Source organism: Melanaphis sacchari, unplaced genomic scaffold, assembly GCF_002803265.2.
Source record: "Melanaphis sacchari strain LSU unplaced genomic scaffold, SCAv2.0 Contig0_pilon_pilon, whole genome shotgun sequence".
Lineage (NCBI taxonomy): Eukaryota > Metazoa > Arthropoda > Insecta > Hemiptera > Aphididae > Melanaphis > Melanaphis sacchari.
Genome location: NW_020270366.1, coordinates 22,691,962 through 22,718,454, shown reverse-complemented (window position 1 = coordinate 22,718,454; position 26,493 = coordinate 22,691,962). Strand labels below are relative to the sequence as shown.

At 25.6% G+C, this 26,493-nt stretch overlaps 2 protein-coding genes across 3 annotated transcripts; both read right to left on the bottom strand.

Moving 5' to 3' along the window:
- Positions 1-1,781: 1,781 nt before the first annotated feature.
- On the bottom strand, positions 1,782-18,906 carry LOC112601339 (putative uncharacterized protein DDB_G0282133). 2 transcript variants are annotated; one of them, XM_025348914.1, is made up of 3 exons: positions 18,438-18,906; positions 1,966-10,745; positions 1,782-1,879 (listed from the first exon to the last, which is right to left on the bottom strand). In XM_025348914.1, exon 2 carries the CDS (start codon positions 10,716-10,718, stop codon positions 2,043-2,045), a length of 8,676 nt encoding a protein of 2,891 aa, XP_025204699.1. In that variant the 5' UTR covers positions 10,719-10,745; positions 18,438-18,906; the 3' UTR covers positions 1,782-1,879; positions 1,966-2,042. The 2 variants fall into 2 exon arrangements, with proteins under 2 accessions (XP_025204699.1, XP_025204707.1); XM_025348922.1 differs by having other exon boundaries at positions 1,966-10,742.
- A 1,557-nt stretch (positions 18,907-20,463) lies between these two features.
- Positions 20,464-23,986, bottom strand: LOC112595512 (DNA-directed RNA polymerase II subunit RPB11). The gene is made up of 5 exons (XM_025340765.1): positions 23,778-23,986; positions 23,620-23,709; positions 23,364-23,538; positions 22,081-22,126; positions 20,464-20,707 (listed from the first exon to the last, which is right to left on the bottom strand). The coding sequence occupies exons 1-4, from the start codon at positions 23,828-23,830 to the stop codon at positions 22,091-22,093; spliced, it is 354 nt and encodes a 117-aa protein (XP_025196550.1). The 5' UTR covers positions 23,831-23,986; the 3' UTR covers positions 20,464-20,707; positions 22,081-22,090.
- Between the last annotated feature and the right edge of the window lie 2,507 nt (positions 23,987-26,493).

Sequence of the window (26,493 nt, the reverse complement as noted above, 5' to 3'; positions counted from 1 at the left end):
TCAATTGTTTACCTAACAATTTATTAGAGATTTTTATATCACACGAATATGCAGTGTCGAATAGACGAAATTAGAAATAGAATATAATGAATAATATTGTACAATATTTTTGATAGTTTTGAATTTAGTTTAACAAAACAATCTTATACACGCATTAAAAATCGAATCAAACAAATAAAATTTAAATTTTTTTAATATTTTTCTCTTCACTTTAAGCAAACAAATTTTTAAAATGTACTTGACTAGGTTTTTAAATTTCAAATCAATAAAAATGTTCAGTTCAATATAAATGTTAGAAAAGTTATTGAATAGATATTTAATTTAAAAATATTAATTGTGTTTACTAAAATTTAACCCTTAGTGTCCTTTGACTATTTAAAATAAACCACCAAACCGTTAACAATACTAAGGAAATGATGTTTATTATAATCAAAATCACGTTGCAATAATTTAGAATATTAATGATTTTCAAAAATTTAAAGCTCGAAATAAGTTATTTTATAAATTAGAAATATTATAATTATGTTTCGTCAAAAATACCTTTGGGATTTAGCTCATTAAATCACAGTCAGTTAAATTAAAATTGAAATAATTTGGGAACATTTTTAGTAATGTTTTGTGATAATATAGTGTTTAAATTGGTGATTAACTTTAACTATTACGGAAGAAAGATTAAATAAAAAAAGATTAATATATTTATTTTATTTTTTTTTTTTTTTGTTATTTAAATACAAAACAAAATACTGACTAGGAACACACTAAAATAATTAGCAGTAAACAGACTTGGGTAATATCGGTGATTGAGAAATATTTTTAGGTCTAAATTACTGTTTAGAGGCCGAACGAAAGTTATTAGTAGCCACGGACGAAACGAATTAAACAATTTGTAAATTTAATCGTTCTTAATTACCATTAAGCATTGCTTTAAAGCAAACAATTCATTTCAATAAATATTTTCATATTATTATACTTTTACTAATTATTAATTATATGTTATAAATAATACAAAAATTGTGTGCATAAAACAATACTTGACTTAATGGTTTATTTTAATTATTATTGAATAGCAAACGTTTCACTCATAATCACCGATTAAAGATAGAAAAATCATGGCGAAAAAATTGTTATTTAAAAAAAAAATCTTATTGAATTTAGAGACAATTAAAATTTGAATAATAGCAAAATGGATAGATAAAAACTTTAATGATAAAATATAGCACGCTAAATATTAGTTTTGATTACTGTTGGACCTACATTAGGTATATATTGTTCTAAAAATACAACAAGAAATAAGATATAATGATGTTAAGTGTAAGGAGGGTCAAATTATCTCTATCGCAGTGATTAAAATACAAATTTTTAACAAATTATAAAATGATTCTAGTTTAAAATAAACAGATTATAATTTACAGTCAATTGTTTCTATTAAAATACGAATTAGACTAACAATGTTTTAATCTTTGGTTCTTTACAATTTTTTTTTTTCAGACAGTCAAAAATAAAAAAAATCAACAATTTAAATTAAAATAAAACAACGAAACTACAACCTCACACAAATAACAATAAAACTTTATGATCACCAACGAAAAATTATACCTATTTTAAATAAAATATTAAAAATCAACAAAAAATAAATAAAAATATAATATGATAACTACAATAGGATCATCCATTTTTTTCTAATTACAATGTAGGTTATTGATGAAACAACATCATAAAATCGAAAACCAAAAACATAAAAATATAAAATTTAAATTGAAAACAACAATTGAAGAGAAAAATCGTGATAAAGATTTCAAGGTTATAATTATAATTGGTAACATAATATTCAAATCCTTCCAGTTTAAATAAAAAAGTGCATGTTTTTTATAAACTCTTCCTGCAAAAAAAAATGTTGATAATTATAGTCATATGGCGAATAGCACAGGGAAATTATCATGACTATATCAAAAATTCAAAACTCACCTGTTAATCAGTGGTGGTAACTGAAGGAAGTGTACACTGATGATAGTAGTAATAGTTATAGTGGTATTAACTGCAATCTACGAGTATCGAGCCCTTTTGGCACAGTGCATGTCCATCTCCATTGATGCTTCCAATTCAGATTCGGATATACGAGTAGGAACAAGATGTTTAAGGTGTAGAGTAGTAACTCCCTCAACGGCCATTGCATCCAACTTACGGTCTCGCACCAACCGGACCATCAACTGAGGAATGCCGCTATTGCTATTGTTTTTGTTGCTGTTACCGCCGTCTTCGTCAACATTACCACTCTCGAATCCACTACTACTCACATAACTGGTATAACTATTGTCCTGACCGTTTCTTCGGATAACAATTTTAGGTAATTTTCTGGAGAGTTCATGCAAACGACTATCGTTTGTACCATGACCTTCATCATCGTGATGATTATTATGGTAGTGGTCATCGACATCGCAATCGTTTGTGGTAGGACTAGTTGCTCTCTGCAGCACTAACCGCCTGACAATCACTACCGATTTGGGAGAAGTCATCGGCTGACAAGCTGCCACCTGCCATTCACTCGGTGTTCGGCTTAGTTTCACTTCTACTTTAGCAGGGCCCAGCTCGATTTTTGTATCCTTGGTCTTATTCCGACTTCCTTTTGGTCCGTTCATGTTAAATATTCGACCCCAGGGCAACTGAACCTTGATCTTGTATATCGGGCTTGTCGATACTTCAACTGCCGCAACAACGGGCTTGACAGGGTTTTCGACATGGCCAACGATTACTACCGCTGTCTTGTTAGCCATTAATAGCCGTTGCTGTCGCCATTCTCGTTTTCTCCATTTCGTTTCAATCACCTTACGAGCAAGTAACCGGCTATTGAATTTATCCCTGACATTAATTCGAACTTTTGCGAGTTTTGAAATTGTTTTTTGCAGTACACTTTTGTACTCGTCTTCCAGTGACTTGTCCCAATACACTTCGCCGCTGCAGTGTTCTGGCGTTGGGTTTTCTGATTGAAAGTCGTCAAATGGTGATGGGATTGGCGTGTTGAGAGATTCGTTAAATTCATCAACATCAATCACATCACCTCTGACCCCAACGGAGATATTATTTAAGACTTCATCATTTCGTTCTTCGTCATGGTCGTACATTCGATCCAGCAACGACACAAATTTATTGTTGTATTTTTCTCCTTCATTTGGAGTTTGGACAATTTGTACAATATTTTCCGGATGAATAGTAGTTGGTGGGATATCCGTGTTTTCGATCCTCTCTTTTCGATTACTATCATTCGATTCGAAGTTCAATTCTTGTTTATACATATTTCGCCACGATGTGGACTGTTTGTAGCATGTGTTTCGTTTATTGAAAATATGATGAGTCATAAGTTTTTCATCTTTTACTAATTTCAATTTTTTACAAGGTACAACCGGCTCTTCATCAAATATATTTGTTTTTATCATATTTCTATTATGACATTTCCATATGAATTTAACTTTTGGTAATTTAACGTCATCGATAATGCTTTTTGAATCCACACACGTGTCAACATTTGTTTCATGAATATTGGGTTCAAATACTATCGAATTTTTAGAACTAAATGGTTCTACAAACATTTCTTGGCATATCACTTTATCGTGTTTCAGTGAACTTCCATCAGAATCAATTAAATCTTTATCTTTAACAATTTTATTCAAATTGTGTTGACTTTCATATTCTACGTGATTTAATAAACTAGGTCTTGATATGGTCAAATCTACAGCCTTGTCAGTTTCATTTGAATTATATTGAAATTCTAATTCGTCTTGATTTAATGAACTACGTCTAGATCTAATCAAACTTTCGTTATCATAAATTACATTTGAATTCTGTTGAATTTCTAATTCTTGATTTAATGAACTATACATTGATGTACTCAAATCTTTAACGTTGTCAGCTTCGTTTAAATTCTGTTGACATTCTAATTTATCTTGATTTATTGAATAAGATACAGAACTAATCAAATCGTTGGGCTTGTAAATTTTACTTGAATTCTTTTTTAATTCATCTTCATTTATCAAACTAAGCCTAGAACTAATTGAATCTTCATTATCATTGATTTCATTTAAATTTTGATAGTATTTTAAATCATCTTGATTTATTGAACTAGGTCTAGATCTAGTCAAATCTTCAGCCTCGTACATTTCAATTGAATTTCGTTGATATTCTAATTCATTTTGATTTATTGAGCTAGACCCAGAACTAGATGAATTTTCATTCTCATTAATTTCATTTAAATTTAGATAGTATTTTAATTCATCTTGATTTATTGAACTAGGTCTAGATATAATCAAATCTTTGGACTCGGAAGTTGTGTTTAAATTATTTTGTAATTCTAATTCATCTTGATTTATCAAACTAAGCCCAGAACTAATTGACTCTTCATTCTCATTAAATTCATTTAAATTTTGATGGTGTTTTAAATCATCTTGATTTATTGAACTAGGTCTGGATATAATCAAATGTTTAGGCTCGGAAGTTGTGTTTAAATTATTTTGTAATTCTAATTCATCTTTATTTATCAAATTAAACCCAGAACTAATTGAATCTTCATTTTTATTAAATTCATTTAAGTTTTGATAGTATTTTAAATCATCTTGATTTATTAAACTGGGCCGAGATATAGTCAGATCTTCGGAATCATAAATTTTATTCGAATTCTGTTGTAATTCTAATTCATCTTTATTTATTGAACTAGACCCCGAACTAAATGAACTTTCAATTTCTTTAATATCATTTAAATTTTGGTGGCATTGTAATTTATCATATTTTAATGAACTATTTGACACTTCGACCGCGGTCAGTTTGTCAGAATATTGTTGGCATTTTAATTCGTTATGCCTTACTAAACTATACTCACAATTAATTGAATCGTCAACTTCGTCGATTGTATTTGAATTTTGTTTGCTTATTAATTGAGTATGACTTAATGAACCAAATCTATTATTAATTGAATCTTTAATCTCAACAATTTCATTTGAATTCTGTTGTGGTTTTGATTCATCATAGTTTACTGAATTAAGTTTAGGGCTTGTTGAATTTGTCGATGTCTCAATCGGTTGTTGAGTCATTAGTTCGTTGTGGTTCAATGAACTAGATCCAACACTAGTTAAATCAACGGCCTCAACAATTTCCACTGAACGTTGTTGGGATATTGATTCGCTGTGGTTTAAACTCGGTTCATAATTCATAATATCTTTAATTTCAATTATTCGATTTGAATTTTGATGGTGGGTCATTTCAACACGACTTATTAAAGAAGGTCCAGAATTATTATAATCATCAACGTCGTGCATTTCATTGGAATTTTGTCTTAATGTTAAATCAGAGGCATAATCTTTTTCGTTAGCATTCTTTAAATCAGATTTAAAATGTTCAGTTATTGCTAATGTAACATCACTCTTTGCTATATTGACTGTCAAGTTTTTCATAGGTTGCCTATTTGTTTCATTAATAGACTCTATTTCACCTTCTTGAATGCATTTGCTAAATTGTTCTACAGACATAGCTAGGTTTTCATTTGTATTATATTCTAAAAGCTTTGGTTTGTTTTTAACATAATTTATTGATTCATTGTGTGGCATCGAAACAGTCGTCAAACGATCAGCTGAATTATTTACAAATTCTTGTAGTAAGACGTGGTTAGTTTCATCAGATGCATCATGGAACACGTCTATATTTGGTTCATCGTAAATTTCAACAACATCGTTCGAGTTTTTATTTTTTAAACTTAGATTTTTAGTTATTTCTAGACATTTAGAAGCATCACCACATTTTGTATCATCTTGACAGAAATTTTCCAAAATATTAGCATCATTTTTTACTGAATTCAAAGTCGATAAATTATCACATATATTTTCAAAAATATTCTCAACTTCCGAATTATTACTTCTTTTAGAATTTTCGCTAGTATTACAATTCTTTAAATTACACTTTTCTAATTTTTGATTTTGAATACTAGAATCGGTATGTGTTTTAGGGTTTTCAAGGTTTATTTTGTCTTGGAAATTATTTACAATGCAGCCAATTTCAAAAATACGGTCCACTTTATTTTTACGATTAATATTTTCTGTTTCAATTACATTTTGACATTGAGTATCATCATTACAATTTAAATCTGATGTTTCTTCAATTGGTAGTTTTTCTTGAATACTCGGAGTGTTTTTGTAATTTGTTTTTAATTTTACCTTGTTTTTAACATCGTTTATTTCAAATTCACCATTAGTTAATATTTGACTTTTATTAGTAAATATTTCATTTGAGCTAGTTGGTTTATTAATATAAACAGAAGAGCATTCAATTTCTAAATTTTGAATAATTCTTGTATTAAAATCGAATTCATCAATTTTTTCTAAATTATGCGTAGCAATATTATTATTATCCAATTCAAAAATGTTTTTTTTATTAATATGGCGCTCATTTTTTTCTATATTATCAGAATTATATTTTGACTTAAAACTATTCATGTGACTATCTAATTTATTAATTTTATTAGCTCCAATCGGACTCACAATACTTGTAGATTTTGGATTTGATTCAAAAATATTTGCATCCATATTATTAAATTCGAAATCAACATTTGAATTTTTTCGAATATGAAATGATTTACGAGTACTCAAATCATTCTGTTTTATTTGGCTAGTAATGTTAGCTTCAATAGAACCATGAATTTCAACTTCTTTAGAAATTTTAGATTCAAAAATACTTTTTTTATTATTATCAAACTTTAAATTACGATCTTCTTCATTTAAATAATCAAAATTATTTTTTTTTATACTTGATGTTTTACGAATATTATTTGTATTTTCATGTTTATTCTCAAAGGACTCGACTTTATTTAAAAAATTTGAATTATTATTTTCATTGGAATTTTGGATTTTTTCAACATCGCTATTTACGTTGAAATTTGAGTTTTTTTCAGAATTTATAACTGAATGAATATTTTCATTATTTTGCAACTCAAATTCTTGTAAATTTTGATTATGATATTTAAAAACAGTTGTATCTGGTTTATCATGGTCATTGGTTTGTTTTTGATTTAAAACGACTGTTTTATTTTTATTTTCATCAAAATAATTTTTAATCAAATAACTTGACTGAAAATCACACTGAAAAGATAACGGAGTATTATTTGATGATGTTGTATTACTGTTGGAAGTAGTAATCGAGTCAGTTGTATTTAAATTTCGATCTCCAATTTGATCTTTAATTCTTTCTTCAAAACACTTATCAACAATATCTTCATGGAAAGATTTATTAGATTCGGTATTACAATGTATGTCAAACCCGAACGATGTTTCAAATTCATCAAAAGTATCTCGATATTTTTGGTCATCTGATTTTGTACTTTCTAAACAGTTGAGAAAATCATTCGAGTTAATTTTATCATGCTCGATAATATTAATTTTATCAGCGGCTAAGTTACAATTGGTATTTTCTGGCAATATCAGAGTTTTGTCTTGATAATTTTCACTCATATTTGATTTCGATAAAGAATTGCGATTTTCCGGAGTACTTTTGAATTGTGTAATTTCTACATCACACTGAACAACTGCGCAAGATGAACTATTTGAATTTCCTTTTAATACAAACTTTTCAGACCACACATCAAATTGATTTAATTGCACACTATTATATTTAGATTTTAAATCCGTTACGTTAAATGAGTTCGTTAGATGTTCTTTTAAATTGTTTTCAGTTTTATTATTTACTACATTATCATTGTTGACACATGGATTATCATATTTTAATTTCTGTTTTATAACTGTATACATTTGACTAGGATCTCGTAGAGTAGGTTTAACAATATTAAGTTTTGAAGGCGCAGATACAGGTGCTAATGGCTCTTTTTCTTTAAAACTTGGGAGACCAATAAAATCGAGTTTATTCTGATCATTCTTATAATTTAATGTATCATTTAGAGTTGTAATACATTTAGGTTCATTTAGATGTTCAAAAATCGAACCATCCGCCCGATGTTCGATATCATCCTTTTTAAATTGTAAATACTCGTGTGGTTCATTTATTACTGGTAATTCAAACCCATCGCTGAAATCAGGTATGCGATTATTCAAATTAAAAATATCTCGTGATTGTCGGTTAGAAGGTGATAAATCATTGGATTTTGAAAATGTTGGCATATCTTTTACTGAAACCAATGTATTATCGGTATTTTCACTAGAATTACTATTTTTTGTCGATTCTTCCAAAGAATTCATTTGGTTCGGAAACAACGAGTGGTGAGAATTATCATTAGAAGGCGTATTCATTATTTTTTTACTAGTATGATTTTCATAGCTTTCAATAAAACTCCAGCCATCAAAAAAGGAATCATGATGAGGATTGGTTTTACAATTTTCTAAGTCCACACACGGCACATTATCCTTCCACCGAGTAGAAACATTTTTGTCCGAGTTCGTACCATCTAAAATATTATAATTATTTCTGTCATGTAAACAAGACGGTTCCATAACTATATTTGTGTTTTTCATAATTTTATCGAGATCATTTGATAAGTTCCAATTTATGCTTTCAAAATCAGTTTGTGTTGATACTTTATCGTGTTTATTTTTATCGCAGCCAGTCCTCTGTATGACGCTTTCATGAAATCCATTGTATTCTTGTCTATGTGGCGAGACTATAACTGGAAAATTCCTATTACCCGTATCTATTTGTTGTATTGAATGTTGGTTATTAGAAACTGTAGAGTTATAATTATTGTTTTCATTAAATACTTTATTGCATTGATTATTGATGCCGTCATTTGGTTTGATATCATTTGACGTAATTTTTTCAAACATAAAAGGATTGCCTTTAGTTTCATCGGTAAGCGAAGAAAAATCAAGAGGTTTCATAATAACACTATGGTCATACAAAGACGTGTTTAAATGTTGTTCTTGGACACCATGGTCTAAATTCCATGGTGTAGTATCTTCAGTAGCAACATTTAAACACCTTTTTGTTATATTTTCCACAATACACGAGGAGCTTGCGTTATTTGATTTAATATTTGATGATTTGTTACTTTCATTTAAAACAAAAGAATTAACTCTAGGAATTGTTTCCTTATTAGAACTGATTTTATTTATCATAGGAGGTTCAATACATTTGTCTACATGGTGCTGTAAATCAAACATTTGTGGACCTTGAACATATTTTGGCGTATTTTTATCAGAACTCTCGATGGATCGATTAGTTTGAGTTATTTGTCCTGTATAAGCTGCTGTTCCAAACGATACGCCCTCATTTTCTTGCGATTTACTTAGGTTAAAAATCCTGTCAGCTAATCTTTCAATGAGATCTGTAGATGAAATGTTTGTATTTTTTTTACCGTACCAAGCAACCATTCCATCAAAATTAACGCTATAACTTTTTTCAGGCTGGATATTTGATTCAGATGATGTTTTATTCTCATTAATAAATGGTTTGATGATACCAGTTTCCCGTTTGGTGTAATCTAGGGGTTCAAAATTAGATTTCAATGGTAATTTGGGCTTATTGTTAAAAGAATTAATATCATTTGGTTCTGTAGTTATAACTAATGGGTTTTGATTTTCTTTAAGTACTTTTTCTAAATTTTCGTAAGACACAACATTTAGTTTTTCTTGAATTTTAGTCAATGCATCTCCATCAAGTGTCATACAATCGAGTACCACTATGGGCTCTGTTGTTTCAGAAGATTTTTCGCCAATTTCTTCTTCTCCTTCGTCCCATGTAGCCAAAAACTCACGCACGTTTAAATTACTCTTCGAGTTATTTTTTGGCGCAATTTGAGATGGTTTAAATGATTCACTATTTGGTATTTGTATATCTGAATAAGGCACTGGTTGAGTGTTATAGTACTGTTGTAATGAAGACATATTTTGAATATTTTGAGATGAAATAGGCAATCTAGAACTATGATCGTGCGATACATACTCAGTCGTGTTGTTTTTTAATGGATTATGATAGATAGGAGGTCGATAGTCGTGTACATCAGGTATAGGTGGAATGTAATTATAAGGTAAATGATGTGTAGCACTTGTAGGTTTTAAATAAGGGTTAGTTTGATAGTTTGGTAATCTTTGATAATTTTTTTCCCTACTGAAATCATGCGACACCATGCTAGTATGCCGACTGATCGGTCGTAGTTTGTCAGTAGACCAGTTAGGATTGGCTGCGGGCGGAATCCACAAGTTATTAGCTGGAGGGCAATAATTTGTATTGTTTAAATATGAACTATTATATTTTTGTTGATAGCAATTTTGTGTATCGTATTTAACTGGTAAATCATTTGGAATGTATGGTAGGAACTGTTCGGAGCACGGAGTTTTTAAAGTCTTTTTTGATTTATAAGATCGATTCAATTGTTGCACTGGTCTTGTGTTATATAACACTTGTGGTGGGGATACTTTTGGTATGTTTTGAGTCCTGAGCCGACAACACGGTTGACAGCATTGCGGCAAACTCTGTCCGTACACATTTGCAGGTACATATTGATTAGTAGCTGGCGGGTATGGAGTAGGAAAGTCGAGATTATAATATCTGGAATGAAAGCCATATAAATGTTCAAGCCGATGGTTTGCATTCCACTGATAGACAGGTGTAGTGGATTCGGTCGATATAAGAGAATTTTGATGTATTGGAGCGACGACATTATGAGGTGGAACATGGGCAGACTGGCAATTAGTAGTTCCATAATTTATTTGACCATCTCTCAAACTGTTTAACATAACTCTTCAAAAAATCTACATAAGCTGCTAAAAAAAAAAAAAATTAAACATGATATTAAACAACCAAATAAACTTAATGAAATATAGTGCCTACATAATTATATATACAACTTATAATATATATTTAGGTAATACTGAATATCTGAATTATATTGTGATGCAATAAAATTAAATGTAATTTGTGTTAGGATAGATTAATATTCGAACATATTTATGCAAATATTATTTTGGAAAATAAACTAAACTATACGAGTATTCTTAGTACTCTAGAAATTAATATAGACGTGACAAGTCTGCTTGGAAAAATATGATCATTGATATTCTATACCATTTATTATAAATATTTATAATACCTTACTATAACTACAAGCTATAATTTCTAAATGTGTTATACATTTTTATAATAATTTGTTTATAATTTTATCAAACAATAAAATAATGTTATCTTCAGTTTTAAATTTAATTTTTTTCAATACAAAATCAAGTTACGACAATATATGTATATATTCTTTTTAATTAACTATACATTAAGATTTAATTTAATATTCTCCTTTACGTACATATGGCTTAACTATCATTGTTAATTTTTTTAAGACATTCTTACATATAAACATTTTGTAAATATTGTATTACAAAATTATACAATTCTCTTTATTATATGCATAATTTTTTAATAGTTATTATAGTTTAAATGGTATATACTATATTTTATGTTATACTTTGTTTTAGCAATAGGCGCATTGGTTATAACAACGAAAATATTTTCAATAAATTGTCTACGTTTCCGTTTCTATGGAATAATCAATAAACATAATAACATAACCCTTCGAACTCTCAGTATACAAATTTAATGACAAATCAAAATTATTATTATTATTAATTAATAAGAAAATATAATATTAGTTAATAAACACATATTTAGTTTTATTATTTAATGAATTTAAATAAATCAAGATTAATGAAAATAACTAACTAAACTAATGTTCAAAATATCAATAAAAGTGTATGATTAAATGTATATAAAATAATTACGAATATCGAATATAAATTAAAAATATATTATTTCATTATATACTAAACTGTTTTGTAACATATTATGTATTTCAAAAATTAACTAACTATACTACCCTAAACTATATACATGCCTGGTGTTATACACATAATTAATTATAAATAAGCATACCTACTCATCATTTACCAACCTACTTCAATATTTTAATAAATATTTAGCAAAAGTTTATTATAATATGTGCATACACGGAATTTAATACACTACCTATGTGTTTTCATCTGTTAAATAAACCAGATCATACGCCTATATTCACAGTTAAGCAAACAGTATGAATGTAAATGTTTACGGCCAACTGTGACTAAATAATTGCTAGCGTGAATAAAATTTTAAAATTCAGATGTGTATAAAATATGTTTTGCGAAGAATATAATAACTGCATATTATAACGTATTATATAGTTCTGTATGGTGTGAGTTATTTCAAATTTCCAACAATTTTTCAATTACAGTCTTTGTTTGGTTTTTTTTTTTTTTTTTAAAAACGTGTATTTTTGTTAAGGTAAAGTAGGTACATTAATGATATAGGGTACTAAATATTAATATATAATATAACATAGCATTTATACGTCAACAAATTATATTTTAAACCATATAGTACCTATATATATATATATATATATATATTAATGACAATATATTTTAATTTTCGAGTTTTAAAAATGTTTCAAAAATTATTTATATTTATAAAAAAATTCAGTTACTCGTAATATCATTTCTTGAACACATATTATGATATACAAGTAATCTGAACACCACATGCAAATGAAATATTATATTGACAAGACCTAGAAAAATCACAAAGAACAAATATATTCTCATCTTTTTTTGTACACATGTAATATAGTTAGTAGGTAGAATTATTTATAAGTTAAAAATATTTCACTTATAACTCTTTTAAAATATTCATTAATAATTTTTTTTATTTAAATCTCGATCTGAATTATTATACATGAAAAATGTAAATAATTAATAAATGCATTGCAATTCAGTATGAAATGATATACGTTAAATTGTATTACATTCATAGGTACTAAAAATGCTATTTTATACAATAAAACCTAAACCTTAACCAATTCGCAATAATTCATGATAAAAACAACCGAAAAACACTGACAGAACCTATCATATATAATTACAAACATTTATATACACAAGTTAACTTACATACAATTAATAATGTTAGTTAACGAATACCAATAAAAAAACTTATGATTATCATATAATTATGTGGTACACGCAATTATTTGATAAAGTCATCGGCCATCCTCAAAATGAACTGTTAATATTTTTTTTTATTATTACTATTAAATTAAAAAAAAAAAACAATAATGTAATGATTATTGCAGCATTTTTATAAAAAGAAGTGTTGCGTAATATGATGGCGGTCGCGCATTGATACTATAAGGTACTATAAGTAACTACATTATCTCTAACGTCTAGTTATAGGTACACACTATAATATTATTATTATATAATATTATACACTAACCAATATTATTATCCAAACATGATCATAATTTTTTTGTTGAAACAACTGCCAAATATATACAAATACAACTACATTTAGAAATTTAGATAAAGCTCATTTTCTATAACGTATAAAGTATAAACATAATAGGTAATACCGTCATTATACGATACGTGTTTTGTAAATGTTAGTTGGCTTCATTAGTATAGTATAATATACCCACTATATACACATATTATAACATACTTATAAGTTATAACTGTATTAGAGCAGAGAAAATCAACTGAGTCTTTACAAAAAGGAAAAAATATTGATTTTTCAAGAAGTCTATTAAAGTTTAATTACATATTTTACAAACTAATTATAACTAGAAAATACCTATCTATAACGTTGATTAATTAATTTGGGAAATGTTTTTAACGTGGATGTGTATAGTTTACAAATTAATTTCGATCATTACTTAATGAGTTATTTGCTGCTACAGTATTTTGGTAAGTATCAATTGAAATTATTTTTCTAGAAATCATCAAACACGCAATTTTTAATTTACGGTTTTCATAACATGTATTAACATTTTGTTAATTTTACTTAAATATTCAAGTAGCTATTAATTAAATCTTACGTAAACTTTTATTTTGTTTATTCACTAGGTTTCAAAGTTATTAAACAATTTATATTTGTTATAAAACAATATGCTATCAACAAAAAAAAATCAAAAATAAGATATTAATTAGTGATTTCCTACATTTTTTACTTTTAAAATAAATTTACTTGATGTAGTGAACAATAAATACTAATCAAATTATAAATGAATAATTTATAATTGAAAAACAAAATAATTATTTAAATTTTACATTATTTAATTCATAAATAAAGTATAAGCACATTTAATTTAAGTTATTTAAAATGTTGTAAAATATTACACAAGAAAAATGTTCATTGAAAACTATTGAAATCCAAATCTTGATTAAAAAATTAAAAATTCGTGACCCTTTTAGTTATTTTATTTTTTCAATTTTAGCAAGTAAATACACCGGGTACATTTTACCAACTAAAAGTATATATTATAATTATACTATAGAGTATAAAATATTATGTATTATGCATTTTATATTGCATAATCTTTTTTTTCGACTAATTGTGTACGTATTACATAACATAGGTACATGTACTTTTTTCAATATATTTAATATATGTAGAACTCAAGCAAATTTAAAGTACTAAAAATTAACAGTAGTAAATAAGGAAAACATGACATGATAAAGTATTTCTAACAGGATCGAGGAAACACTATAATAATATATAATTTAACAGTACGATTGTACAATGACGTGTTTTTTTGTCAATTTTTTTGTTAATAAATAGTGAAGTCAACAATATGTCTAATTTTAAAACTCTTTAAAAAAGGTGTAAAATGCTTAAAAACGGAAATCTAATAGCGAAAAATAATAGTATATAATAATATGATGGATTAATACAATTTTTAATATTTTTGTTATTATATGAAGCACCATCAGAAAATATAGCAAGTTTGAACGGAAAAATATAATATATAGGATAATATACCACAGCAATATTGTTTTTAGATACAGTTTGACGAGCGGAAACGTATGGATTGCAATGGTTGTATGATAAATTTATTTATGATTTTTTCCGAATAGAAGGATTACGCATGTTTTAAGTAGTATAAATCGAAAAGCTATAGTTTAGAATAGTTTAGATGCAATAGCATCCGTAGAAAATAAATTCTGTGAGTGTTGCACTCAAAGAAACGATTGCGGTTTGTTAGATATCCGTGATTATTAAAATTATTTTTTTTAATGTAATATTCTTGAAAAAATTACTACTATTTTTTACATTGGATATTGAACAAAAAATATAAAATTTTAATAAGTGTAAATAACCATGTTAGCCTCAGTACATTTAAAAAAAAACGATTTTATTTAAAAAACAACTAATATGTATTTAACTTGGATATGATGGAATAATAAAATATTGACCATCAAACTTAATATGCTTACTAAAAATAGAGGTTAATTAATTTTTCTATTGTTAAAATTACATTTAATGTATAAAAACGTAATAACTAATCACAAAAAAAAAATCAACAAAATTAACTTTTGAAATTTTTATAAAGGATACTACAATTTTTTGAAGAACATCAATAATTTTAACTATATTTTTTTTATATTACTAACAAGTAATAATATAAAAAAGAGCGATAATCTTTTCAAGCAAGGGGTGCGATCGTACTGTATAAATTAACCGATTATAGGTATTTTTAAGTTTTAACTGGCATGATGAAAAACTACAAACAATCTTCGAATGTTAAAAAAGAATTATTTGTAATATTTTAAAAAACACTAACATTGTGAAAGTTAATGCCTTTAAGAAAAATTTTAAATTTCTAGACTGAAATTTGAACACAAATATAGTACCTCAGTGGTGTCATTCGTCAAATAATTTGTTTTCTAACGAAAATATCACGATGAAGAAAATGTAAACAAGCACTTTACGTCTATACAGTTTATAATTAGGTACCTACTAATTAATATTGTAAACAATAAATCAATCAATTTCTAATCCCAATAAACTCGATAAATAGTTGACGATAATATATAACACATTTTATTCACTATCTAATTATAATAATATAAAAACGAAAAGTTTTCGTCTGTCTGTCACGAGCATTACACGATCTCGCAGGGAGCTGCATATATCTCGAACTCAGAAGCGCTTGACGAACATATGGTTCCCAGAGTAAGAGTTTTGGATTAAACATATTTTTTTTCGTTTCAATTAAAAGCTCAACTTAAAGACACGCGTCGAACGACAATGTTATTTTTTATTATGTTACTATAAAATATATTTATTAAAATCGTTGGCACGCCACGATGCAATATGCATCAGCTGTTTTAAAAGACAGTCGATCATTTTATTTTTCTGCGGGGTAAACTATAAAATGTTTAACGAGCAATCGTTTTATTTAAATACAACGTATAATGTAGTTAAAATAGTTATATCTTATATGTATGCTTCTTCAATTTATTGGGCAACCATCGTTATATTACTAATATTTTATTTTATTTTTATGCACAAGGCGCAAGGCTATCAGCTAAAGATACACATGTTAAAGCTAATTAATCATAACTCGAACAAATATTTTACTTTAAATATTTTATGGGATTATAAAAGGTACCTATTAAAATATCAAAGTTAAAATTTGTATTTTATTAAAACCTTTATTGAGGTATGGAGTTAAATATTCTCAAATTCACCTATCAACAAATATATACAATGTGTGTTATTCAACTATTATATTAATCTAAATAGTAATTTAACAATCATTTATTCTTACTAGTTATTAAAAATATTAAGTTATGTGAATTAATTCTTATAAGTAAAAAAAAAAAATGAAACTAGTATATCCAAGTACCTATAACATATTATTCTGAGAACAAGAAATTATTTGTTTCACAAAAATAAGTAATTTTTATTTGTTTAGTTCCATAAGTTTCTACAGTAGTAATGTTTCAAAAGTTTAATATTATTGTAAACCCGAGTAAAAATATAAAACAATTAATAGTGTTTTTTTTTTAATAAATTCATTTTTAATTTTATTGACAACGTATATTAAAGATTATTTTTAGTTATGTAACTAAATAAACAAATACTTTGACAAATACCTAAATTGTTTTCCAGTTACTGCAATTTATAAATAAGTAGTTAATAGTTACTTTCTACCACTTTACACTATGGATATTAAAACCTACCCACCTAAGTATTATATTAAATTAATGAATTATTAAGTTATTCTTATATTTTTAGACGAAAATTATTTTTTGATGGGCTGCATACAGAATTATAAACAAAATTAATTTTTAATAAATATGTTAACTATTAAGTTAAGCACAAAAAAAAGAATTGTATATTGCATAGATAAATACATAGAAACAGGTTCTATGCAATATATTATTTACCTAATATCTAATACTAATTCAGTATATTATATATTTATCAGTGTATCTTTAATCTTATGTAATTATCCATTCATACCTATTGATTGTTTTAATTAATTTATAGTAAGATTCTATTTGATCATAAATTAAAATTTTTCATAAAATATTAAAATAAATTAAATAATATAAAAATAAAACAGTTAGGTAAATCTCACTAAAAAAATTTGTGATGGATGAGATGGTAGAATTGAACTAACATAATAGGGTACCAGGGTACCTATATAGAGATTCAAGTTTTTTGATTTTAATGTACATAAATAATTTGGTACCTAACCCCGTACCTAACTAAATATGTAGATTAACTTATTGAATTCTCCATATAAATATTAGGTACAATTTTAATTTAAAAAACCTAAAACAATAGGTTTTAAAATTTTTCATTAAAAAAATCAATGTTAAAAAAATATTTTAACAAAGTAATTATATCACAATATACATATTTTAATAATGTGTTCTATCAATCAATGATGAATAATATTGTTGATTTGCAACATAATAAATTGTGCATCTTGCTACATAGTAAAATAATAATGAAAATTAATAAAGCAATGGAATTTTAGTTTTTACACAACTTTTTACATAATATTATTTTAGAACCACAAACTGATTTTAACATGTTTCTTTTAATCTCTGTGTACGTAACAGTTTAAAGAAATTGTAAGCTATATTATATTGTTTATGCAACGATAAAATAATAACAGTTGTTGACAGTAATTATAACTTGGCATTGAAGTGCAAATGTATACAACTGAAACTAACATTGTGCACTTTTATACTAGGTAAGTATAGCATAATATTGGTAGAATCAATAGATTTTATAATACAGATTAAGGAATAGGTACAAAAGAAAAATTAAAAAATATATATTATTTATATGTTCAATTTTATACTAAATAAGGCGGAAGCCATTAATTATTGAAAGTTAATCACATGGTAATAGATCATTATATTATCCAAGCAGAAATCAACATTAAAAAATGAACAAAAGTAAGAATTGCAATGAACTTGGATAGAAGACCTTGTCATCAAGACAAACATATGGCAGTGAGCACAAACGATAAACTGAGATATACTTGGGGAAGCTAAGTATACAAAACAGATGTGACTGAATGAATATCGAGCATTTGGGCCTATTAGGTAAGAAACACTGACACGACTTACCTTCAGCTGCTATATGATCATTCCGTGATTGGGTGTGGAGAGTCCTGATGGCGAATAAAAAAAACACCAAACGGACAGCGGCGACAAGTTTAATGTCGACGACGAGGACTGGTGAACCGGCGGGCAAACAATGACAACGACACCATATTTCGTGCAGCGCTAATTTCTCAAAAGACGGGAACTGGAAAGAGAGGAAAAAAGGATTTCTATAACAAACACCAATAGGTACCCAGTACGGTCTATATAAAACGATGGACGACCACTGCGGTGGCGGTGTGCGACGTGTCTCTGTAAATTCGGCGGCAGACGTATTATTTTCGTTATTATAATATTATTATTATTGTCGTTTTTATTTTTCTCTCCGCTAACACGAAATATTTTGTCACACGCACACACACACACGAGCGTGCACACACACTGCACTGCGGGGCCGCCAATGATAAGAAACGGTTGAGGCCATGACGGTTCGTTGACGAGAGAGAGACAGACCGATAGTGCCGAAAAAATTATAAAAAATAATAACAAATAATAACAACACATACGGAAGAATACCCCCACCGGCAAACAATCACCACAACAGCACCATCTGCCGGACAATTAGGATGACGAACCGTTAACCGTAGTGCATATTTAAATATTTTTTATGATTGAAGATATCAAATTTAATTTTAATTTTTAATTAAACTAAGATTTATTTTAATATTATTTTCAGTCGTGAATAGTAGTTAACTATTAGGTTTATTATTTATTGAAGTGGTATAATGCAATGTGCTAATGTACTATAGTTATAGCCTATAGGTATACATAGATGATAGGTGACCTGACATAAAAATCTATTAAAATACATGTCAAAAAGTTTAAAAAAATTGTGCGTAATTCTTAAATTATTTTTGATAAATCAACCTCTTAGTTTAAATTTTAACAAAATTATATATTATTCGCTCATGGAATAACAATTAACTTTTGTTGCATCTCAAAAATAAAAACCGTAGATACTTAAACATTTAATTCATCTAATGTTTATGTTATCATTTTCTAAACATAATAATATTAAATTTAAAATTTTCAAAATTTTTTCGACAATTACGAAACTATTTATAAATATTTAAAATTTTCCAATTTTTTCTCGATTTTGAAAATTTACAAATTATTTTGTAGATAAAAATATTCAATTTTTACAATTATGGGTTAAAAATTGAATATCTATATTTCTCTTAAACTGAAATTAGGAAATCTAACACATATATTTAATTTTTTCATAATTTATTGAATTTCAAATTTTAATGAAATTTAAAAGAATTAATTACAATATAAATCTACTAAACGATTTTAGTAATTTTTTTGTGATTAAAAAATATTTGTGGAGACTTAAAATGTTTTTATTTATTTTTATGTCATATTTTACTGTATTCAACAATATTTTTAAAATATTTAGATTAGTTTAGGTAACTACACAAATCCTTAACATAGATTTGGGTGGTTTTGACTAAATATAAAATACAGGATAAAAAATTAATCCAACCAAAATAATTAATAACTACTTTATTTTATGTTTATAGCAAGTGACTATTTTTTAATATGTATTTAAATATAAATATTATTATTTATTATTATTATTATTAGTATTAGGAACCCTAGGTAAAAAAAAAAAAAAAAATTATCTATTTTAATAAACCAACAAATCTCTATGTCAGGGGTTCCCAACCTTTTTATCATCGAGTACCATCAGACACTTTTATAATCAATACGCTTACCACCTCAATTTTAAAATTAAATTAGGAGTCAAATTTTTTTAGCGTATATTTTTATTATTCATTCAATTCTTTACATTTTTATTATTTGATATTTATGAAAGTAAAAAAATCATAATTTTTAGTTAAATCTAAATATTTAAATTTTAAATTACAATTTTCAAATTAATAAAAAAAATAATAAATATAAATAATAATAAAATTAAATAAATAAAATTAATGTGATATTTGTTGTTGTTTATTTTTTACAAGGTCATCAATATAATATAAATAACACAAACGTTAAAACACTTAAAACTGTAAGAATGCGCTTTATCGATAAGAATAGATTATCTAAAATTCTAAATTGCTTCGATTACAAACCCCATGTTATCGACATTAAATTTATTTTGATAAAATAATAATTTTATAAAATTAGCTAATATCAAATAAACTAAACTAAATAATATTGAATGCAAATAGTAATAAAAAAATTTCTTCGCATACCACGGGTTGGGAACCTCTGCTCTATGTGAATACCTATTTAAAATAAAAAATTCACAACATTATTTTTCAGTATTTCTTTACATATGATATGAATGTACCATAAACATTTCAAATTTCTAACTATAATGATTTTAGCTGTATATTAATTATAAGTCAGTCAGTTTATTTTATATATACAGTCATACAGATAACTAGTGTCTAATGGTAAATTACTATAATCACTAATAGGCAATAGTAATATAAGTAAGTGATAATATAAACTTAGTAATATATTATAAGATTTGACAGATTGTATTTGTGTCTTCAATAAAATTTGTTTTTTATGTACAAAATTTAATCATGGAGTTCGAATTACATTCATTACAATAATCTAAAATTCCAATAGTCTTTAATTATTTAAAATAGCATAAAAACAATTTTAAAAAAGTAGAGAAATTGTTATCACACGTCATAATAATGTTGAACTTGTTGGAGATTAATTCGATTTGATAATAATTTTTCAATAATTATAAGCTCTTATTATAATTACAATTTATATATTAATGAGAATAAAAATGAATGATTTCTAAATAATATTAAATGTTATAGTTGATTTATTATTTATTTTATAAAACTTCATAATAAATTTTAAATTAGTGAAAATTAATTTTCTACTCTAACATTAGTATAATAAAATGTATACTTTCTAGTCCTTATATAAGTTATGTTTGCTGTCTTAAGTAAATAATAAATACCTTCAAAAATATATCAACAAAAACATATTAATATTATTACACCGCTAACTTTTCTTGTTTTTAGAAATTAATTTGATATTCCTTAGTATTGAATCTAATAAATATTTAATATATTTGAACTTATACCTAAAGTTTATGTTTAATGTTTGTATAATAAGAAATTAATAACCAAAAAACTATATTATAAATTATAATATTAATACATTAACCAAACATTTTACTTCAATAGCTTGATTAATGAATTATTGTTAAAAACAAATAGCTTAAGATATAATAAATACCTATGCTATTATGCTGACATTAGGTAAACAAAATATAATTTAATTATTTATTAATTCTAAAATATATATTGCATAAAACATTAAAAAGAAAAGAATTTAAATCTACCAAAATAAAATAATAATTATAAATGTATTGTAACTTCAAATTAATTTTATATTGTTTGATTTTACAATAATGATTATTTAAATACACATTTTTTATATGGTGGTTGAAGAGTATCATTTCTACTGAATTTAAATTTTAATAAAATATAATTTATAAGCAAATATTCAATAGTACAGAGTAAAATAAATTCATTATACAACCAAAAGTGATAAATTTAATTTTACATAGTAATATTAATTAATTTATTAATATTAATAATTTACAATATAAAATTTATAATATCACCTTAATCATATTAATCAAGTCCTTCTTTTTTCTCTCTTAAAGCTTCCTAAAAAAAATAAAAACAAAATTGTTGTAATTATTATATAATATCTAGATAATATGTATGTACAATAATATATTTGGTGGGATAATTGGATATTTGAAATTATATCTAAAAAATTATGTAATGTAAATTATCAAAATATTGTAAATGAAGTAAACTTAAATTATAAAAAACATATGGGCCCTGTGGAGCATTATATTTCCAACTAAAGAATGAGATTTTTAGAACAATATACATATTCTAAGCCCATAAAGATAACTGTTTATTAATATTCATAGAATACTTATCAAAGCTAAATCAATAGCAAAATAATTTTTTTTTTAAACAGCTAAAATGTTGTTGAATACAAAGAATCTGATATTCTACTCATGATCAAAATATAATAATATAATAGTATAGATAATAAGAAAATAGCTAATAAAGAGTCAATAAAAGAAAAATATTTTAAAATTGCTCAATGTATTGGATAAAATATGTTTAATGGAATCTAGGAATAAAAAATTTTGGTGAAATCCCAAGCTACGAAAAAAGATGTTAACAATTAATGAATATAGCAGCATAATATTATCATTGGTAATTAATAAAACATAGTAAAAATAATATTAGAAATTAAAATATAATACAGTAAATAGCAAATAAAATTAAAAACATTCTTTCTTTTAAGTACATTATAAAGAGAGTAAACAATAGTTCTCACTACTCATATATAAAGTAGTCAATAACTTATAAAATTAAAATTATAACAATTTATATGACCTTTTTCTTATATTATGATTTATGACTTATGTGTTAAAAAATCTAATATACTGATTTTATCCACTTATATTTTTAACTTGAATTGTATAAAAAAATTCTATGATACAAATTTGTCCTAGCATTTTTACTGCTATTCAAATCTTCTACATCTAAAACCAATTTTGTAGGGAAATAATTATTGTAATATACTGAATATAGTATCAAAAGAGATGTGGGTTGTGATTGATAATGTTAAATATGTAAGCTACAGATGAATTTCGTGTAATGACATTTTTCATTACATGCAAGCTTAACCAGTTCAATCAAATAATAATAAAATATAAAGTGCAGCCTAAAAATAATAAATTTTTGATTTCAGTACTTGTTAAGGGATTTCTCTTCCACAAATAGTTCGATGATAAAGTATTAGACACAAAAACTATTTATATGGTTTAACAATTTAAATATAAATATATATATGAAATTAATTGTGTTAATATAATACCTTGAAACGTTCTTCAAACAAAGAAAGTTCAGCCAAGAGATCAGTAATAGAATTAGTTAAAGCATCTTGAGGTGTATAATCAGACGTTGTTTGAATGCGAAGTTCAAATTTGTGTTCCAATGGATGTGGTTGTTTATATCCAGCAAAAAGAACATTAGGATCTTTAAGTAGTTGGCTAAATTAATAAACAATAAATATTATAAAGAAAATGATGATAGTTGGTAAGTACGGTAGTCGATAATTATTAAGTATTTACTTCCTGATCATATTTCCCAAAGTATGATCTTCTTTATTAACTGTGAAAATCGCTGCATTTGTCACTTTAGTATCAACTTCTTTGACTATTCTAAAATTTAAAAAGTAATTTAAGTTGATCGGAAATCAACAATACAAATACGACAAAATAAAACTCACTTTTTTTCTCCGTCATATAGCAAAAATGATTCGAATGTTGGAGGAGCATTCATTTTGAAGAGTCAAAATACACTGAAGAATAAATAATAATTATCTGAAAACAGTAGACTAATGTGACGCAAATGATGTTTCACAGTTTGACACAAGTGAGAAATCAAAGATGAAAGAAGTCTAAAAACTGATGCCGCAAAGTTTAATAATTGATAAGACAAAGCATAAACAAGCAAGCCTTATCAAAAATGTTATTATCGATGCCCGTGTTTATGATCTAAATTCTAAGGTCTTTGTACATCAACTTGGACTCTTGTACAGCCACGGACGATGCAACACAAAAACAGTCCACAGTCCACAGATGAGAGATGGGTTACTCGTATACACAGATACATATTATGATATTATATTCATGCTCGTATATTAAATTTGTATTATATTATTTACTATGTTCTGTGAAGATATCCTGGTTACCTGGTCAGTGATCCGTTGTAACAATCATTTCCGCTCTCGTGTAAATTTTTTCATATATCCAAGATTTTAAAATGTAATACAGTAGACGCCGCTTATAAGACTCATTTTGGGACCAGCACAAAGTGAGTCTTATAACCGAATGAATCTTATAGGCGAAATGGAAAAAAAAAATTACGTATTTATAAATTTTATTTTACTACATATTTTGCTTTGATTTTAATACATTAACACATATTACATATTACATGCTTTATTATTGAATACATTTAATAATCCCGATAAAAAAAACTAAAATTATAATCGTTATAATTATCGTTGCGATAAATGTGAACTTTTATCTGCGATAAAAATTATTATACATTATAAGTAGAGAGCGGATTTTTAGGTTTTTACATATTTTTATTAGTTTTATGCAGCTTTATGAGAGTGAAAAATGTGGACGATTTATCCATCACAGAGTTCGTGGGAAAAAATGTATTTAGCATATTAAAGCATATTTTAGACTTAGGAGAATATTTAGCCTATTTTTCATATTTTAGAATATATTCTAATTATTCTATTATTGTTCATAAAAAATCATATTACACATTATTAATTTATCGATTCGTGATATTTTCCAACAACAATTTTTTCTAGGAAAAAAAATTATTTTATATAAGAATGATAAAAATTAAAAATCATTAAATTATATACTTGTTTGTAATCAAATTGCTAATGTAGGTCTTTCTGTTACTCTTAATCCGTGATTGTACTTACGATCTTATAATAACGTAATAAGAATGATTCCTAATAATAAATCTATTTTATTTTTACTTTTATATTGTTTATTATTTTTTTAAATGCCGAAAATTAACAAAAGTTTAAAATATTCATATACCTATGAACTGTTTTATATTTTTTATAATTAAATATTCTATATTATGTTACCAAAAAGGAATGGTACATAAGTTAATTATTGTTTTTATTGAATTATTTTGGAAAAAAACAAATCATATTATCTGCATATTTACAAGTTTAAGAAATATTTAGAGAATATTTTAGGGTTTTTTTAAAACATATTAGCATCATATTTTAAGCTTTTAAGAACCTAAAAATCCGCTCTTTAGTTGTAAGGTACCAACAGAAACTAGAAATAATCAACAAGAATATTATTTCATTTTTCAAAACCAATTTATTTCTAAATTATAACCAAAAAAGTTTATTTTCTACTATTCATTTTACGAAATTTAAGTCTTATAACCGAAGTGTTGAGTCTTAAAACCGATTTTTTTTTAATGTATTTGGATACGTCCGGACCATTACAAACGATTTTGAGTCTAATAAGCGATTGGACCTTATATCCGTGAGTCTTATAAGCGGCTTCTACTGTACAAAATTCCTCTTAAGTTTGTTTACCTAATACCTATAGGCTATAACGGCTAAAACAAAAAAAAAATAAAACAAGATAAATTACTGGAAAGTGATATTAATTTTTATAAACGTTAAATTTCAAATTTTACGTCATTCAAAATTTACCCGTAAAATAACTATTTCTTCTCAAACGATTTTTGTTTTTACTTTTTAGTGGTCATTCAAAAACGTATAACTGTAGAAACCTATTTTAAATGTTTTATAATAATTTTCTATATATGGCGTAATTTAAAAAATATTTTGTAATTTTTGAACTATTTGTAGCCTGTAGGCAAGAAACATTTTAAATTTTTTCCTATAAATGTTAATTATTACTATTTTTTTTATTCTTTGATAGAAAATCTTAAAAATTGAATAAAATATTCCACTAAGTTGTTCTTGTAACTATGTAAAATCATTAAAAATATAATAAGACATTTTTTATTTTTATGCATTTTAAAATCAATTTTTTACAAAATTTATCAAATTTTCAAAAATTACTAAAATCTTTTATTTTTTAGCTAAGATTTAAAAACTTAATACTGAAACTAAAAAACTTAAAAAATATCAAACAAGATTATTTTACATAGTCACACAGATATTTTGACAAAATTTCATATTTAAATAACAATGTTAATTAATTTGTTATAATTCAAAAACAGTATTCATTAGAACTGAAAACTTTAACGTGTATTATGAATTTAACTATTAAATTTGAAAAAATAATTTCAAAATATGTAGATTAATTTTAAATATTATTTATTTATGAACACATTATTTTACAGTAAGGAATAATTAACTCAAAAATAAATAAACAATAATATGATATAACGGAACGGTATAAAATACAAATAATAAATAT

Bases quoted from the DNA above. Each gene is read 5' to 3' on its own strand.
- LOC112601339 (XM_025348914.1), bottom strand. From the start codon at position 10,718: ATGTTAAACAGTTTGAGAGATGGTCAAATAAATTATGGAACTACTAAT.
- LOC112595512 (XM_025340765.1), bottom strand. From the start codon at position 23,830: ATGAATGCTCCTCCAACATTCGAATCATTTTTGCTATATGACGGAGAA. The intron at 23,710-23,777 runs GTGAGTTTTATT...TTTAAATTTTAG, and splicing joins CTATATGACGGAGAAAAAAA to AATAGTCAAAGAAGTTGATA. The intron at 23,539-23,619 runs GTAAATACTTAA...TTATTAATTTAG, and splicing joins TTGGGAAATATGATCAGGAA to CCAACTACTTAAAGATCCTA.